General features: G+C 31.1%; 1 protein-coding gene and 1 long non-coding RNA gene across 10 annotated transcripts in view; one reads left to right on the forward strand and one right to left on the reverse strand.

The window, feature by feature from the left end:
- Positions 1–12,134, reverse strand: part of LOC143240187 (uncharacterized) — a 98,564-nt gene extending 86,430 nt beyond the window's left edge. Inside the window, exons 1-3 of one of the 2 annotated variants that reach the window (XM_076482251.1) lie at positions 11,892–12,134; positions 11,689–11,782; positions 6,650–6,744 (exon numbers count right to left, since the gene is read on the reverse strand). In XM_076482251.1, the coding sequence (XP_076338366.1) occupies positions 6,650–6,744; positions 11,689–11,782; positions 11,892–11,980 (278 nt within the window). In that variant the 5' untranslated portion in view covers positions 11,981–12,134. Of the gene's footprint in view, positions 1–6,649; positions 6,745–11,156; positions 11,441–11,688; positions 11,783–11,891 lie in introns of those variants that run through there. The other variant, XM_076482252.1, reaches the window with a different exon arrangement.
- The window catches only part of LOC143240190 (uncharacterized), a 32,499-nt gene continuing 28,094 nt past the window's right edge, over positions 12,128–16,532 (forward strand). For 2 of the 8 annotated variants that reach the window (XR_013021622.1, XR_013021621.1), the window contains exon 1: positions 12,164–12,275. This is a non-coding gene — a long non-coding RNA (uncharacterized LOC143240190). Of the gene's footprint in view, positions 12,276–16,532 lie in introns of all 8 variants that reach the window. The other 6 variants (XR_013021619.1, XR_013021624.1, XR_013021618.1 and 3 more) reach the window with 6 other exon arrangements.

Genomic DNA, 16,532 nt, shown 5'->3' on the forward strand with positions numbered 1-16,532 from the left:
CGTAAAACATGTACATAACAGGACTTACTAGTATTAATTATAATGCTTATGGTATTGTTTATTTAAATTATTTCTGTAAATTATACGTTATTAGAGAGTCCGTAACCTACTACGTTATGCAACAAGTAATTTGGTACAGAAACAGTTTACAAGAATATGTAGTCCAAGAACGATGGGTCCGTGTATTCCCTATAACTAATTCTAGGGTTAATAAACCACGGGAATTAATATAGTCTTATAAAAAAGATTTATTAAAACCAAAAAGAATTACAAAAGTAACATATATAGACAGACAGTGGCGACCATACAGCACAGAAACTGGGGGAGGCATCAATGGGGGTACAAAATTAATTGTGAAAAATACCCCCATAGTTTTGGTACACTTTTCAGGATCCACACTGTCTTACATATATAAGTAAATACATCTTTGTGCATCAAACGAGGCCTGGGGTTAGTGCTTGGGGTAGTGTTAATTTTTAACTGGGAGGTGCCTTCAGACCATATCATGGATGCACCATTATATACATTGTATAGCATGTTAATAAAAGTTTAATAAAATTATATAACTACAACTGAGATATGAATTCTATATAAGATATAAAGTCTAAATAGTTTTTACAAATAAATTTCAGTTATGGAAACAGATTATTACATATACAGTTTATTACACAATATATATCTAATAAGAATGGTCAGTAAATGTTTAGACAATCTAACTATACATAAACATGTAGTATTTTTGTACTATAATGCAAATTATTTTCAATTAATAGAACAGATGAGACACTTGGATTTTGACAATCAAATATGCTAACGACTGAATCTGATGAGTTAGTAAATAAAAGACAAATTTGTGAATCTTGTTTAGAGAGATAAAAGATTGTTGGCTAGATGAAAACAAACCTTATCACTACAAACATATCAACTAATAACTACCAACATTACATATCTGAATGTCTTGAAGTTACAAAGGCAGAAACAATATTGAACAATGGTGTTGTGGGAAAGACCTTGTCAGTACTTGACTTTCACTTTGACATTCTTGTAATAACCACTGTAATCTTCTCTCATTGAAGCTATGGCTGTTTTACCCAACACAAAATCAACAAGACCAGTTTACTTATCTGTCAATTATTCTAAATGACAATGAGGTTAAATCAAACAAAGATAAATAATAATAATAATAGGCAATCTGGTGTTAAAATGAATGAATATTTAAATAATACAGAGTTAAAACATCCTTTCCTTTATGGTGTATGATGACTTAAATAAAATTAATAAAAATTTTACTTCATCAACTCGATTCAGCCTATTCATTAATAGTTGTTGTTCAAACAATACAATAAATTAAGTCACAACTCCATCTGCTGTATCCTAGTCGGTCTGAGCAAAGAGCCTCAACAGTAATGGATATGATGTGGTTAATATATTATTATTACTATTATATATTCTTCTTTGTAAAAGATCACAATCAAAACACTTTTTTCTCCAAAGTAATGTCAGTTTACTTGTACTGAAAGCAAACAACTTGATATTTAAAGTAAAAACACTACTCATCAATTTATTAAAAACCTGAAAATAATTATTTATTTGTGAACAACTAAGAATTATGTAACTTATGAAATATTAAATCGAAGGTTACCTGTAAAAACTAAAGGGATGTGAGATCTGAACATAGTAATTCCATTTGATCAAGCAGTGTATTCCCCCAAAATGTGGCATTTACAGGCTTATAATTGAGCATTTTCTAAAATATAGATGGTGAAATACGGGCAAATAATGTATAGAGACCTTAAAATTATTAATATGTATTAATTTACTTCACAAGGGGTAAACTTGTGAGTTTGCATTTGTCCCCACCATACCCCTATTTTCTTGTTTTGTCACAGAAAATTTGTCTGGGTAACAACTGCTTATACATGCAGACTTGAGATTACTTGTAAAGCCACGAGTCAAGAGATAAAATGGAATGCTCTGAACATATTTTTAACAAGATGTGAGATGAATAAATGTGTTTTATTCATACTATATTTTCCCTATGTACACGACTGTAAAACTTTATACAATAAGGTTATACAGCAACAATGTTGTCTCTACTGTTTCCCGACAAAAAAAACACTGAGGTTCACATCTAAACTGAATTAAGATTCAATATTGTAGTAATAAGGCCCATTCATTATCCACATGATATGACCAATTTTTAAAAATAATTTTAAAATTATCTTATAATCACATATTCCCTAACTGATTTTCTGTAAGTTACATTTCAGATTGGTTGTAAGCATGTACACCATGTATAACCTGCCAAATAATAATTACAAAATAAATAAAAAATGTGAATATAAATCCTGCAAATAGGGGTTGTAAAAAAAAAAGAGGAGGAACAAAGATGGAAATACTGTAGACATTATTTATTCAAACTACAAAACCTTATTTTGGTTTTAATATTGTTACTTATAATTACATTTGGTGGAGTTAAAATAAGGATTTGTAACTGGAACAAATAATTTCCACACTATCTCAAGCCATATTTCCTTACTCTTTGTAAATCCATATTTGAAGGCTTTTAACTTTTCAATTTATGTATCTTGTTTTCTGGCTTTTTTATATGTTGTTATGATAATAAACATAGTTAGTAGCTAGCTGATACAGTTTATGATGATTTACTATAGCTATTGGCTACTTGATCATATTAGTTTGAGATGTAAAATATTAAGCTGAAACTAGAGAGTATTATGAAGGTTTGTTTGAGAATACAGTGAGCATTTATAGTTTCTTTGTAACTGAATTTCATATATATTTAGACAAAGATACAACACCAAGTGCAAAAAAACATGACCACTAGAAAATAAGCTTTTACTGATAAAACATATATCTAGAAGATTGTTTTAAATAAACATTCATGCCTCTTATTACAGTAATCATTAAATGAATGTTTAACTTAATATTATGTGTATTGATTTTCTTCTTATTCCTTCACTTCATATAGAGGTTGGCTTCCTAAGGTCATCGATTGTATAATGTACAAAGCATTGATTATTCTACGTTTTACACTTATATAAAGTTAATCTATTATTGACATGTAATTCCCCTTTCATTCTGTACGAAAGCTAACTTCAAGAACTAGTGATAACATCGTTTACAATAAAATTATAATATATTCTTTTAGCCCATGTAAAATATAGAACAAACCGACTTTTCAATACCTCTGTGAACTTCGTGGGATTATATTTAACATTCAGCAAAAGGTTTGGGTGTAACATACCAATCACTGTTTTCATTATAGGCTGGCTGGAGAACAATAATATTGGGCCATTTTGAGCGAATTTTCTTTTATTAGTAAGCCTACTATGTGTGCTTTTTGTGTGTATAGACTTAACAATCAATAGCAAAGGTTTTAAAACGCTATTTCAACAGAATCTTTATTAATAAGTTTAATGTGTATTTTTACACGTAGGTTCTATTACGGTTTTGTGTAATTCCTTGCGATACCTATTATGAACCACTGTCGTGGTTCATGATACGAGTATGATAACACAATTATCTAATTCAATTAGATAAAACTTTAATAATAGTAAAACTTGTGCACAAAATACTAGAAACGATTTTAATTTTATGTTCTATTATACATAAACAAATAATAGAAACCTACAAGATCTACGGTTTAGTTTTGTTCCTCGTAACTAACTTCACCACGCTTTTGTTGCAAAATACGAAACTTTGTATCTCAAGCCATTCCCTTCTCATACTGACTAGCTTTGCTAGTTCTGCGAGAGATATCATGGGCTAACCCTAGTGGGCAGTCTGGAAACTAGAATTCCAGTGACAGTGTATGACATTCAAACGTTGTTGCCGGGAAATTCAGTTAAGAGCAAATCTTCTCGTATTCTACATGTAACGTAAACACGTTGCCGGAATGTTTCAATACCACTTCCGTAAACTGATGAAAAGCGAGGGACACTCTCAGTAAACTCCTAGTTTCTGTTTGTATTCATATCAATAATAATATGTATTGGATCACTAAAGAATTATAAAAATTGATGTTTAATAGAATTATTAATTAAAATAATACCTATCTTAGCAACAGGTTTTTTACATGAAAATGTATTATTATTATACACAAACACGAAGTTACAGTATGTATATATATGTGTGTGTGTGTGTATAATAATCATGAGCACAACAGGCCACAAATGTTTCTTGCTGTTAGCTAGTTGTTCATAATGAGGCTTTTAAAATGTCTAATTACAGCATTTTCAATTCAATTTCTTGTTATTTTCATTAATACCACAAAGAATACCTACAGACTGAATCAATACCAAGTAAGTTAAACTTAAGATGTCTCACTCATGATAGAAAGACTGTCCCTATACACAAGTACTTATATTTAAAACTAAAACTGGTATACACTAGAAATTCATTCAACAAGTATTTTCTAAATCTATTCATAATCCTATAAGAGGGCCATGTTTGTTCACACACTAAAACCCTTGTAAAACATTCTAGTCTGAACACGTGATAGAAATTTAAAAATACTGATTTGTCTGCCCTGCTACCCATAATTCAATCACTTATACATGTACTGGATCAATACAAGTAGAGATTTACCAACATTAAATGATACACAAATACAAAAAAACAATACTCTGAAACATGAATACTAAATAGTCTAAAATTACATGAAAAAGCCTGGCACAATGGACATGTGCACAATAGACAAAGTTTAGAAAGGAAAACTGTGGAATTGTTTCTCATGTTTAAGTATACTAATAACATTTTGTCTATGCTCAGAATGTATTCAGTGATGCCAAATGTATAAGACGCTATGGTGCCATGTTCAAAGGCTGATAAGCTAATCAATGTAACATCAAAAAGTTAATAATTAGAAAAGTAAAAGGGAATCCCACTTATTATTTGTAGGATCATTATTACTGATCTACCACTGATAACAAAAATACTTTGTTTTCTGACTGTGCCTCAAGAAATAAGACAGCTGCAGCATGTCCTAGAATGGTGTTTGTTTAATTTGAAATAACTATCACATACAGAGGAATTTATGTAGGCATTGCATGAGATTAGGAATCATGTTGGTAGTAAAATAATTAATTAAAGTTAATTATAGAAATATGATACTTCTCATTGCTAGTGTTCATTCTCTCCAAACATTACTTACAACTGGCTTCAACAAGTCATTAAGTTTTTTGGGATTATTTACACTTCACCACAACGAGGATTAATGTCACAATACTGACAACACAATGAACACCACACAATACTAACTACACAATAAACATAATACAACATTAAGTACACAATGAGTAAGACAAAGTATTAAGTATACAACAAACACGACACAGTATTAAGTATACATACAATGGATGTAAAGTCTGAAAAACTATGAAAAGTTTTGTTTTTTTCAATATGTGAGCATTAAATGTTACATAAAATACATAAATTTCTAATATTTTAACATAAGAACTGACCGTATGTTCAATATATTATCTACTCAGTTTTATTTACTGTCACTCTCTCCACAATAATCACAAACTGTTTCCAATTTGTTACTTTAAATTACCACAGTGAGACTATAAAATAGAAATACATTTATGAACATCTTTATACCCTGAACCTCATGTTCCAACATCTTTCTTACTGTAGTCTAATGTTTCTTTACATAAGTTATACAAAAGTAAGTACTTATTGACAAACACCATATTTTCTGTTACACATTGTATTTCTTAGCATTGTACTCTTTTTTTTGTTTGTTTGTTTATTATATTATCTATTTCTTTATACACATTAGTATAATACCTTGCCACCAGGTAAAGTGAAAATGTTCATTAGTTCTTATCCAACACAAGTAACCAGTTTTATTTCCAAATCGGTAACTACACGATAACTCTGAAGGAGTAAGTTGTTTCGTGACACAGGATATGTCGCTGATTCATGTAATTGCATGATTCATGTTTAAAACAACTAGAGATTCTTATTCATGGATAAACAGGTATGTTTTTTATGACATTTACCATTGGATTGAGTGTTTTGAAATATACACATAAAGGGAAGAAGCACAAGGACAAATTATATTCAGATGAAAAACTCTATTCAAACTAGTACGGCTTTGTTTTATTCAATACTACCTTGCTAACTAACTCTTTCACATTATATCTTCAAGATTTAAAAAAGTCAAAATTAAAGTTAAAGTTTAGAAGTGCAAATCAAATGCAGAAATGGTTCCTGATGATCAAATACAATTTCAGTTGTTACACATCAAGTCACAAAAACAATGCATGTAATAAGATGTCAACATTTTGCAAAAACCTGAAAAAGTTACATCAAGATAGACAGTAGCATACATTATAAGAAACAAGAATGAAACACAGGTATAATATGGTTATATCTTAAACATTTACCATTTTTCTCTCTTTGTCTTCTTCATTATTTTGTTATGGAAACAAATAACCATATAGTTTGACTACTATCTGTATTTATTGGTTCAATTCAAAATTTACAACTGCCAACAGAACTTATTATATTTATATATCTTGAGTAGTTACAAAAAGTACAAGTAGAAATTATAAAAAAAATGTCAAAGTTCATATAAAAACAACCAATGCCAATTATCTGAGAAATGTTCTTTCCTCCTCACCTTACATAAATCTGACGGAGAGCCAGAGAAGCATTTACACATCCTTTGATATCAAGTGTCTCAAGTATCACTTCCCACTTTTTGTTGTCGTTGACCTGGAAAACATAACAAAACTGTCAATAAATCAGTGTATCACGTAAAGTAACATGAAAAATAAAAAAATATCTACTCTTCCAAATATCAAACATAAAAATGTTGTACAAACATTATGCACTTATGCACTTAAATGTTAGTCCCCCAGTAGGCCAGTAGCAAGTTTTCAGATTTAGAATGCTATAATCAGGGGTTTAATTACCCCTGGTGGAGACAGCAGATAGCTTGCTGTGGCTTTGCTATAAGAAAACACAAACTTAAATGTTGAATGCCTGCTTGAGATGATGGATAAATGCAGTAATGCTCAGCTAACTTTGCCTTACCACCCTTCTATACATGTGAGCCTACCAATTTAGTTAACACAAAAATTAAGTGCCTGAAATTTCAATTGTTTTAAAAACTTTTTTTAGAATTGTGCTATTGTATTTCCTCAAGTAATAGTAACCACACTTTATTTTGTTTAATAAAACTTTACCTCACTACTGAAAGAAAGGCATCTTATGCAATTCAAGTTTCCTAAACAATTTTTATGCTTATCTTATCTACTCCAAATACAACTTCAACCTGTAAGTGCAATATTAACTATATTAAAATTTCCTCATCCAAGAATAAAAGACATAGCAATAAGCAAGTATAATTAGCTTGGAAAACTAATAATTATATCACTTATCCTTTATGTCTAAATTATGTTATTTTATATTTTCCAAAACCATTTGCTTTCCTCAACCATTTGAGACTAACATTCCAACTCTTAAAATCAACATGCATGTGTCTGAAAAAAAAAACAAAACATTTTCATAAATATATTTTTATAAATAAAATGATAGTATCCTGTTTTTATCAACCTGATTTATTACTACTGTGCAAATGTTTTTCACTGCTTTTTTCAAGCACCTACTAAACCTATTCAATTTTAAACTGTAGTTTTTTACCAATTACAGTTTCATATGGCATGTGAGAATTATATAATGACAAACGCTGATCTAAACTATAGCAAAAGGTTAACTCTAACACTGCTTCTTAAAATTAGAGTAAAAATGCTATGTATTACTTTTATATTAAAGTTTACTCTTCAATATCTAAATCATATAAATAATACTTTATTCAGTGTGTTGAAAGACATTATAAATGCCATTCTTCAAACAAAAATGGGGTGAATAATTTATGAATAACATCTTTTCTCAACACACTAAATTACAATGGCACCCAAAACCTAAATTACAAGCTGTTTATTGAGCAATGAACAAAACTGTAATTAAAGTATCTTTTTTAAACACACAACTTATTTTAGTTTGCATAATATCCTTAATTAACTCCCTCCCAGTCGCACTAGATACGCAACCCACTCAACTTTCTCGTACTATATGTATTCAGAACTTCTAAAAGTTATAATGCTGCTCACATCCAATAATGTAAAGATGCTTTAAAAATAACAAAAAAAAAACAAACAACTATTTACAGCATGACGGTTTCATATTTTAAATTATACTTATTTGGTCAATGGACCATTTACAATTATGAGTAAATTTCTGAATAATTTCCTAGCAAAATAATAATCATCTACATTCACATTTGAAATAAAGTTGCCCATTTGGCAAACTTTTACTTTTTCTGCCTTTGTAAAAGAACCAATTTTTATACTTATAATACAAGTTTATAACAAAAATTTGACAGTCTGTAAAAACTGAGATAAATCAATATTGTGCCAGTTGATAAATGGTAATATGATTTCTTAGACTTTAAGCATAAGAACCTTTACTTAAATACTGTAAGTAAAACATTTTTCAATAAAACAAAATTAAAAGCACAACTGATAATAGCTTACCTAAGTCACCAGTCAACATTATGTATAGAGCCTAACGTTAACCTTACGTGAAGTATAAAAAAACCTCTTTCCTTGTAAACTCAAGTATTTCTAGAACATTTCAGCTTTTTGATTGTCCTGCTTACAATAGGTAAATGTTTATTTTTATCTGCTGTTTAATATTATTATCTTACAAATCTTTTAAATGTGTATATAACAGCATCATGCTAAACCTTATGCTTCTAACATTAAATCTTTGTAATGATTAGATCATTTTCAAAATTGAAATTGTTCCCTTAATTTATTAAAGTCAGTTAATGCAACTTTCTTTCAATACTGGCTATTTACTATTAAAATTTTCAAACTTTGCAACTTTTTTTCAATACTGGATATGTAATATTCAAACTTTCAAACTTTGCAACCTTCTGTCAATACTGGATATGTAATATTCAAACTTTGCAACCTCCTGTCAATACCAGATACTTAATATTAAAACTTTGCAACTTTCTGTCAATACTGGATATTTAATATTCAAGTTTTCAAACTTACTTACTAAGTATAATATGTGAAATTTGAAGACACAAGAATAATTCTGAAGTAATAAAAAAGTTGTAAAAAAGGACTAATGAGCTTTTTAAAGTGATGACAGAATTACTTATTATTAATTTAATAAAAGACAAATGTATTATCAACATAAGAAGTTTGAGATTACAAATTCTGGTAACTTTAAATTTCAAAAGATAAACAGACCTACAGAATGCAACCCAGAAAATAACTACCATATCTGCCAATAATAACTAAATAGAGCAATATTGTTATTAGTTTTAGCACTTTACATTTAATGATAGTTCTCTCACTTTTGGAAAAAAAATGTTTCAAATTAATGCATTGTACTTTCCAAAGAGCACGAATCAAAGCTATAATATTGTTATTCAAAAGTTCTAATTCCAAAGAGTTTTTGCCTAAGAATTAACACCATTAAGCAATTAAAGAGAAGAATTCCTAACAGAGAATGGATAAAATGAACAGTTAATGATACTCAAAATTACAAATAACATTGAATTTAGATTTTTCAAGATATTTTCACAAACGATTTCTTTCTTCAGTGAGGAAGGATATTATACATGTTAGCACTAGATTTGATGATGAAGAACCCACTTTTGTTTTTAAATAAAATCTCGAAACAGTTTTAATGAATAGTAAAAGAAACTTCTACTTAATGATGAAATAATTTTGTCTAAATGTTTTTCACTTGCAATAGTTTTTTTGCTACCCATTCAAGCCAACTTTAAACAAACTAGGCTTAAGTAAATAAATGTTGATGAAAATATACATAAAACAAAATACCAGAGGACACTTTTTGATAAAAATCTTGTAACAAAAATAATTTTATGAACATTTAAAAATAACTGTAAACACATGGAAGAATACAATTTATTTTATCATATTTCAGTATCTGAAGCTTACAAAAGGTAATTTTGTCCATCATGACCTCCTTTTCCATTGGACATTCTGAAAAACTTATTACTAACTACTGATGAAACTGTGCAAAAAAAAAATTAAATTTAAAACAACTGTTTTAAGTTAATGTAATGTGCAGATTCTGTTACATGATAATGAGTATAGGCTTACATGCACATATGTTTAAAAAATATACCATAAGATAGATCACTTATACTGATAAATCCAGAACCTTCCATTACAAATACCACTGGAAAATATGAATTTATATATTTGAATGGCATGTTATTTCTCCACTTAAAAAGTTAAAGAAATATACTACATAATGAAAAACATATAACAGCACTTTCTTAAGCAAATCAGCTATGGTTGATTTCACACTATACTGTGGTACTTTCAGTGGTATATAACACTTTTTTATAGTAGTGTAACAAAACTGTAAACCATATATATGATGGAAGCTATGTACTTGGTTGTTACTATTGTGCTAAAACATTTTAATAAAACCAGCAAGTATATATATAGCACTTACTTATTTCAAATTTAAGCAAGTTTTTGCACCTTCAATCCCTGTGCTCTTAGGTAATTTTGCTTCAATATGATATATAAATTTTGAAGCATTAACCAAAATGCAAAAAAATCTTTGAACCCCAATCACACATACTGCTTATCATTAAAAACTTGACACATGGTTTTGACAGTTGTTGTGTAATAAGAAATCTCACAGATAAATGTTTTATTTAAATGAAACCTACACTGCAGCTGACAAAATGTTATAGTTTTTATTTATCTGTAATAATAAATGAGATCTACTGAAAAACAGTCATTGTTAATATTAACAAAACTGGGAACAAAATTCATACTAAAAGTTTATTATAATAGTATATGTTTCTAGCATCAATACGGCGGTACACTGAAGTCAGTTCACATTAATACTCTGTTACTATTATTATACCGGTATCCTTAGTGCACTGCCTACAACACAGACTGCCACTAGTAATAGTATTATTAATGCTAATATATGTATGTACAATTGATAATATACCAAATCAAACGAGTCACTAAGTTCGTAATGCTATGCTTTCTGTTTACTAACTTTAACAAACTTTGAAATTTTTAACCTTTGCATATATAAAATTTTCTTCTTACCCAACATATATTACATAAATGATAATGAGAGTTTTTAAAACTTGGTTACAATTTACTTAACGTCGATAAGTAAATTAATTCATTATGAAAGCCATGTTAGGCTTAGTTGCTTGTGTTTCTTTGTTCACAAGAGAAAGCACGTAAAGGCTACAACAAACGAGTCGTGTAATCCGGTTGTAAAACATGCAAATAATTGACAAGAACAAGCATTCCTTCAGCACTGACGCAGGACGAAGGAAAGTTTAGCGTCCTGCCGTTACCTGGGTGACACAGGTGAACGGAGGATGTATCCGCTGGACCAAACCGGAGAAGTCATCTCTATGACTCAGTCTTTCCAATTTCAGTGAGACCGAGAATGAAACGACACGGCCGTATACACAAACACATAAGTTACTAGAGACTCTTTCATTCATAAATATCAGTTTGAAAATTAAATTGGTTTAACGACTCCTTACGGTTCTAGGTGTTTGTGTTTAGGTAAATAATTACAGAAATCGATACTTTAATGCCTTACAAAAACAAAAAAACTAACCTTTTCCCATCCGCCTTGAGCAGTCACTTGATTATACAATGAATAAAGATCCACATCCTTGCCATTTATACGTGGCATGTGCTTAAAATAGGACCTAAATGAACAAAAGTTATTTAGTACCAGCTTCTGGTAAAAAACATAAATTTTTGTGCCCTAATTAAACAATGCGAAAAACACATTACATTGAGAACTAATGAACGTACCCTCGATTCTGATGGAACTGTCTAAGCTCGTTCATGAACGCACAGTAATCCCTCGTGTAAGCATCTGGTTGCTTATGTAACTTCTCCATGATCAAATTATTTGAAAAGTGGAGCAGTTTAGAAAGTATTTCAAACTTCCGTGATTAAGTTCACCTAACCATCGGTAAGCACGCCGTCATCGGGTCCCGTACGCGGCGCACCAAAATTAAAGTATTCTTAGAGAATATCAGTCGCTGTGCCACACCAATACCTCTCACACACACGCAGGCGCGTGATCACTCCACCACAAGGAAGGCTGCTGCGGCGTAACCTATACTTACTTCAAGCCGGGAATGATGGCTAACGGTATGAATGTTGGTTGAACGTTGAAGTTGTCTTTCAGTGGTAAGGCTAACGTTAGCTTGAGCTGGAAGGGCGCGTACCTTTGCTTTGTACTTTAAGTATAGAATCTACTTGTTTTAGATGCGATTCAACTCTCTTAAAGGCATATAACAATCAATTTCATTTGCAAAATCTAAACCGTCTGCAAAGAGAAAATATTGTATAACTTTTTCATTTATTGATTTTTCTGTAAATGCAGAAATCCAAGATGGCGGGATTAAAACTAGTAGAAAATGGCGTGCGATTTGCTCCTGCACTAATTGTGATTTTTAGGCTTAGTACATATTATATTTATTAGTTCGTTATTCTACTAGTTATTCTGCCATGTTGATAATGTCAAGTAATTGTGAATAAAATTAGCTGTTATTTAGTTACAACATTAAATTAGTATAAATGAAACAATTATTTTATTTCTTTGTTTTAGAATTTTGAATGCACGTTTAACGTAGTAGTACTAATAATAGGGAACACTAAACATTTTTATCCAAATAAGCAGAGTGAAGGTATACTAATTTTTTTACCAATACTGTGAGTGTAAGACTTCGTACTAATACGTGATCTTGAGGGTTATACGAAAGTGAAAAAACACGTACACTAACCAATTGAGTTTCGTGGTTGGAGGTTTACAACTGCATTGATAATGAATGCGTTAAAAAAACAAAAGGATCGTAATACAAAATTGGGAGTATTGACATAAAAATAAGTTACAATTTTGAAATCAAGCCACTTCATACTTTCCCCTGTTTTGTTTTTTTTGTTCCATTTATTCACATTCAATACTTTTTCCCACCTACCCTATGCGTAGTGTATTTGCCCTACAGAGGCCTAGAGTAGAGGTAAGTCTGGGGGATTTATAACTCTACTAAAGATTAGATTTCGACATCCGTGGTGGGCATAGCACATTGTGTTTAACAACATAGAAAACTATCTGTGTACTTATCAGCACCTTAGATACGGAATTTGTTGGATTCTCTGACAGTTTTATCAATCAGGCCGTATGTACCACGTCAAGTATGTGATGTTAACAGTGAGGCGTATATTTTCGCATTGAGATTAAACGGTGTTGATGGACGGTAGTGCATCATGTAGCAATATATATTGTGTGTATATAGAGGGATTTGTGTCTATTAATATGAGAGCTAGACGAAAGTAAAAGGAAATGTAAGCAACGTACATATTCATGTTATGTATTTATTAATTGCACAAAATGTACATTTTCTCTTAAAAATACATCAGTGATATTTTGAACTAAAAAAAACGTTAAATATTTAAATAATTTTATGAAGTTCTGCAAAAAGAAATCGTACTTATATGAACACATTATTGAGGTTTTATAAGTATTTCTAATCGGAGTAATGCTTTATTTTTCTGCTAAGTTTGTTTGTTGGTAATTGACACAAAGTAGGCCCGGCATGGCCAAGTATGTTAAGGCGTTCGACTCGTAATCCGAGGGTTGCGGGTTCGAATCCCGGTCGCACCAAACATGCTTGCCCTTTCAGCTGTGGGGGCGTTATATTGTGACGGTCAATCCCACTATTCATTGGAAAAAGAGTAGCCCAAGAGTTGGCGGTGGGTGGTGATGATTATCTGCTTTCCCTCTAGTCTAACACTGCTAAATTAGGGACGGCTAGCACAGATAGCCCTCAAGTAGCTTTGCGCGAAATTCAAAACAAAACAGATACAAGGTAACACAATAGGCTATTTGTGTTTTGCCCAAAAGTGAAGTGCAAATGTTCGTGTTGAAATGTCATAATCATCATTTATCCATTATTATTGTGTGGCTAATTCTGAAATATGCAGAAAAACATTGCTTGTTTTTAGTCATTAATCACAGCAGTCCGGCGATTAGGGGTTAGGGTGCTCAACTCGCGATCTGAATGTCGCGGTTTCGAATCCCTATCACATCAAATCAAACACGCCGCCTTTATAATGTAACGATCAATCCCACTCTTCGTTGGTAAAAGAATAAGTTACGAGTTGCCGGTGATCGATATTGTTTGAATTACGAGCAAAGCTCCACGAAGACTATCTGCGCTAGTCATCTTCATTTACATCCAGCTCTTGGGCTACTATCTTACCAACAAATAATAAAATTGGTCGTCATATTATAATGTCCCATGGCTGAAAGGGTAAACATGGTTGGTGGAATGGAAATTCGAACCCACAGCCTTCAGGTTGCGAGTCGAGCGCCATAACCATGTGGCCTTATTATGAAACTACTTTAAAATTTATGTACTATCATAGAAGTGCCCCCCAAGGGTTTATCGGTAAGTTTGCGGATTTAAACAATGATAAAATTCGGGTTTGATTTATCGCGGTAGACTGAGTGCAGATAATCCATTGTGTGCTAAAATAAACAAACCATGAAAGTATAAATATCGAAGTATTGCTGTATGAAAAATCTCGCAAAATTAATGCACAAACACACCATATATATGTTTAGGGTAATGTTTCCAAGTCATTCCTCATAGTGTTCAAAATATTACACCTTATGTACAAACTTACAAGCCATGATTGTGTTGTTGAAACTTAGAAAACCTGTATACCGAGAATTCATAGACGAACTGAAAGCCGACATATTAACACTTTGTTGTTGTTGTTGCAACAACAGGTTATTTATGCTCTGCCATCTGCAGGTAACTTATCTCTAAGTTATCGGTAGTACTTTAGGCTACCGTGTACTAAGTTATGAAACAATCTAAGGGCTCCATAATCAGATTTGGGATTTGCAAACCATTTTCTCTCTCTTCTCTCCATCTGTCCAATGAGTTGTCTATATAAAATTGAACAAGCAGTCAGATATAGAATTGCTGTTTGTTGATTCAACTAATCATCAGACTGTCTTCAAATTATCACCCACACAAAGATAAATGAAGATGTGTTCGTATAATCTTATGACTTTAGAATTATATTTGTATCGAATGTTCAAATCTTTAGTGTTACAATTAGTTTCTGCTTTGTTTGAAGTTGTACAAAGCTACACAAATGGCAAGCTGTGCTCTGCCCGCTACCGTTATCGAAATCCGGTTTCTAGCGTTCTAAGTCCGTAGACATGTGCCACTGGTGACCTTAGGCGTTTTTGGTTTGTTTGTTTCACATCACAGTTGTTTCGTTTCAAAAGTATACACTTCGTCTTGGAGCTAGATGAAAGAAAACTAAAAAAAAATGGTTCGTTGTATTTAACAAATCACGGCAAACTATCTACACTTTCTGCACAGCTTACTTGTTTCAATAAATAAAGAACTACGAATTTTGGTTACGTTTATATCTGTCTGTGTTTTAATTATTAATTGAACATGCGAAATGGCAACTTGGAATTGAAAACGCATTACTTACTTTTCTGTGGAGGTAAAGTTTTCAAAAGTGTTTATAAGTATGTATTTTGTTTTGTTAGGTCACTTATGAAAATTTTTCTAATTTGGATATAACGTTATTTTGAGTAATATTATTAATTACTTATTTTTATGATTAACCGATAGATGGCAGCATCATACTAATATAGGCTGTTTGAGTTCCTTAGCTCACTGCTACGAATATTTGGAATTATTTGAGCAGTTTTTCCGAGTCCAATCCAGAGGGCAGCATTACATTTTTAATAATAATACTTAGAGTAATTACGTATTATAAGTTCTTCCAGCAGTTGAGAACCATTTCAAAATTTTCATTTTATGCGACAAAACCAAAATTGTTGTGGTCGATAGTATTCACATGAAAACTTAATGTTGCATTTGATATTGGTTATAGTATATTAATAGCTAGGACTATAGTTTTTACTACGTAATGAATGAAGGTAATCTATCAGCAATATTTGTTACACGTCGAGATTTAGTATACCAGCGTCATAATGGGTAAATAGCATTCTGTGGTTCTACTTCACTTATTTTATTCTTATATTAAGTGTTATATACGTTGTTAAAAGGTAAAATAATTCGCATTTTACACCTTGAACGAGCACCGTAATCACGTTCCCAAGCAATGTGTGTACATAATCCTGAATTAGAAAGGATATTGTTATACGTCTTGTTTTCAAAACGCCCTCTAACTTGACGGGAAGCGTGAAGAATTAACACCATAATTCTACTTGTACCATACAATAAGCTTTAAATAACCAATCTGTTAAAATTAAGTATTAGAAATAATTATGCTATTTAGAATTCACATAATTTTTTGTTGGTTATGTACAGTAATGTTTTGTTTATTCACAAAATTGCACCGAGTTTACCTAGCATCATTAGCTGAGATACAAGAACTGAGCACAAC

This window comes from Tachypleus tridentatus, chromosome 13 (genome assembly GCF_004210375.1).
Source record: "Tachypleus tridentatus isolate NWPU-2018 chromosome 13, ASM421037v1, whole genome shotgun sequence".
NCBI lineage: Eukaryota > Metazoa > Arthropoda > Merostomata > Xiphosura > Limulidae > Tachypleus > Tachypleus tridentatus.